Genomic DNA, 3,393 nt, shown 5'->3' on the forward strand with positions numbered 1-3,393 from the left:
GGCCGGGATAGGGGGTGGCTCCCCCGAAAAGGGCATCTCCACTGCCCGGCCTTTAATTAGGGAATCTTAAAACCGGGGAAGTACCCCCACCGCGGTGGGGGTCCCATGATGGGCGAACCGGTATTACTAGTATCTGCCATTATGTCTCTTCAACACAAAAACCGTGCGAAAGGAGGAGGTAGGAAGGAAACGGGCAACTCCCAGGGGGAGACCCGTAGAGAGGGAGCCAGCACATCGGCGAGGAAGACTCGCGGCGCGAAACCGGGGCCGCTGAGTTCGAAACCGGCGAGGGAGATTCCACTCCCGACGGACACGGATGAGTCCGATACAGAGGAGAGGGTCGATGTCGACGTGGAATACGACCCATCCACGGGCGACGAATCGTCTTCCGGCTCGTCGGTGGATCAGTCCACCGGCAAGAGGAAGAAAGAGGGAGGCCTTCCACAACGTACAAGGGTACTAAGATGAGGGAGAAGAGGGCGTGCCGGCAAGAGACCAAGAAACTAAAAGCCGAAAAGAAGGCGTTGGAGGATGTGCTCAATCCCAAGGTGGCACCTCGAAACGCGACACCAGAGAGGTTTGAAATCATCCGCCAGATGGAAGGGCTGAGCAACGTCCAAATCGCGGCGGAGATGTTGGAAAACATCGACGAGGTAACCAAGGTAGCCGAAAGATCCTCCAATCTAAAAGGCACCTTCGTTAAGAAGCTAAAGGCCAGCTCCAACAAGCTGAGGGCTGCTGCCGTCGTGGTGGGCAAGAAGACGGCCGACTCCACCAACGCGGCCCTAGAGGAAGAGACGGTGAGGCTGAGAGGAAGAGTGAGGACCCTCGAGGAGCAGGTGGGGAGACTCACGGCTCTCCTTCACAAGGAGAGGGAGGAGAGAGTAAAGAGGGAAGCGGCGAGGGAACCAGAGGAAACAATGGAAGTGGAGATGCCAGAAGAGCACCCCGCCCAAGCCCGAACCCAAAGCCCGGTGAAACTCGCCAAGAATGAAAGGTCAATGCGATCAAAGGCCCAAACTGATAGGCAACGGGCAGAGAAGGCGGGGAAATCGGAGTCGGCCCAAGCGAGTGAGAACCCGGTATATCGACCGACAATCAGGGGAGAGAGGAGATTGATCGAGGAACCTCCATTGGATGAGGCCATGGAGGGAGTTAAAAGGATCATGGAGGGGTTATCCATCAAGGAGATTGTCAATGGGAACCCACAAGAGGTAAGAGGCAAACTGGAAAATTTAGTTGTAAGATGCCAGGGAGCGCTATCTCGAATCCCGAGGGAGAGTAAGTCGGGCAGGGGAAGCGACGGGAGAAGTCTGCCTTCCATCACAAAGATGGAAGTGGTTAAAGGCAGAGTGAGGGTGAGGGCAAGGGAGACGGCTGCGAAGATCATTCGTGATTCGAAGACGCCCAAGGAACAGGCCCACAATCCCCCGAGCACCTCATGGGTGGAGGTGGTGAGGAAGGGGAAAGGTAAGAAGAAGCCGGCGACCGACAACAAGCCACCAGCGACGAGGCCCGCGAAACCTGAAGCTGCGGCTTTGGAGAAAGGCAGGAAGAAGGCCACATACGCGGAAGCGGCTAAGATGAGGTCATCTGACAAAGGCGGAAAGGCGAACCAGCCAACTACAATGGGGAGCGGGAAAGGAGAAAAACAACCCCAACGGACGGACACAAAGGCAGTTAAGCCAAGTGCAGTCCAGGGGACGAAAGCACAGGTACCGGCCCTGAAAAAGAGAAGGTCTCCGAGGTCGGAAGCAGTTTCGATCTCCTTCCCTGCCGGCGAAAGTGCGCAGGGCATGCGGGACATCCGAGCGAAGGTCGATCTGGAGACCTTAGGGATAGGGCCCCTGAAGCAAAGAAGGGCGCTAACAGGGGCCCTGATATTTGAAATATCGGGGCCGGAGAGCGCGAAAAAGGCCGACGCCCTCGCGAAGAAGGTGAGCGAGGCGGTAGCAGGCAAGGAGGGAATTCGGATCTCTCGCCCCACGAAGATGGCGGAGATCCGAGTCAAAGACTTGGACGAATCCCTCACCCAAGAGGAAATCGCCCAGGCCATAGCACGAGTGGGAGGCTGCGGTCAGGGTGACATAAAGATGGGCCAACCCAGGAGGGCTCCTAATGGATTGGCGACGGTCTGGGCCCAATGCCCGGTCGCAGCGGCGACAAAAGTAGCAGCGGAGAGGCGCATCAGGGTCGGGTGGGTATCCCTACGTGTGGAGATGCTCAACGCCCGTCCCCTGGTGTGCTTCCGTTGCTTGGAGAGGGGGCATGTTCGGGAGCAGTGCCGCAACCCGGCTGACCGAAGTGCCCTATGCTATAGGTGCGGCAAAGAGGGCCACAAGGCACAAGAGTGCGGTGGCGAACTGAATTGCCCGGTCTGCAGCGCCAGGGGTCTTCCGGCGCGACACAAGGCAGGCGGAGCGGCCTGCCCCCCGGTGTCCAAAAAGGCCATGAAGAAGGCCAGAAAAACCGGGGCACAGAAGTCAAAGGAGGGGGAGAGCAAGGAGGTCAGGGGGGAGGTCAACAGAGATGAAGCGATGGAGACCGAACCCATGACGGAAATGCAGGGAGCCGAGTCTACGGCGAAAGTAGGGGGAGAAGGCCAGGAGGAGGCCGCTACGGCATCGCCTTCACAATGCTAAAGGCGATGCAGGCGAATCTGGCCCGCTCCCGTCAGGCACAGGACCTGTTCCTGCACAGCCTGGCGGAAAGAAACTGTGGCCTGGGCATAGCTGCCGAGCCGAACCGTGTGCCTAAACACCCGTGCTGGGCAGGCAGCACGGACGGCTCAGTGGCCATCACTTGGAGGAGGACACGGGAGAGACACACTCCCGTGTCCAAGATAGGTGGTGGCGAGGGATGGGTCGCGGTTAGGTGGGGGCCGATGATAGTCATCGGTGTCTACCTGCGGCCCAGTCTCTCCCGCCACGACTACGAGGAGAGGCTCGACGACCTGGAAACGCAGATCGCGGGCCTACTGCCGGCCCCCATTCTGGTCGCCGGGGACTTTAACGCCAAATCGGCGATGTGGGGTTCCCGGCGGCCGGACGCCAAGGGGGGCGATGTAGTGGACTGGGCGGCGCGGTTAGGGCTCCATCTCCTCAACCGAGGTGACAGGAGCACGTGTGTGCGGACGCAGGGGGAATCCGTGATTGACCTGTCGTGGGTTTCCCCTGCGGCCGCGGGATGGGCGACCTCGTGGCGGGTGGCGGAGGATATAGATATCCTGTCCGACCACCTGCCCATCGAGATGAGCTTCCGAGTGGGAGATGGAGGGGTGCCAGAAAGGGAGGGTCCACGCAGGTGGGCTACCACCAAGATGGACCCAGACAAGCTTCTGGCGTCACTCACGGCAGCCAATTGGGCACGTGGTCCCGAGGACATGGGGATCGA

The 3,393-nt window shown here is 59.6% G+C and overlaps 1 protein-coding gene across 1 annotated transcript; it reads left to right on the top strand.

The window, feature by feature from the left end:
* The first annotated feature begins 464 nt into the window (after positions 1-464).
* LOC105571239 lies at positions 465-2,642 on the top strand. The gene has a single exon (XM_012028706.1). The coding sequence runs from the start codon at positions 465-467 to the stop codon at positions 2,640-2,642; it is 2,178 nt and encodes a 725-aa protein (XP_011884096.1).
* Positions 2,643-3,393: the final 751 nt, after the last annotated feature.

The sequence above is a fragment of the Vollenhovia emeryi genome, unplaced genomic scaffold (genome assembly GCF_000949405.1).
Source record: "Vollenhovia emeryi isolate VEMERY1.0 unplaced genomic scaffold, V.emery_V1.0 DF940983.1, whole genome shotgun sequence".
In the NCBI taxonomy this organism is placed as follows: domain Eukaryota; kingdom Metazoa; phylum Arthropoda; class Insecta; order Hymenoptera; family Formicidae; genus Vollenhovia; species Vollenhovia emeryi.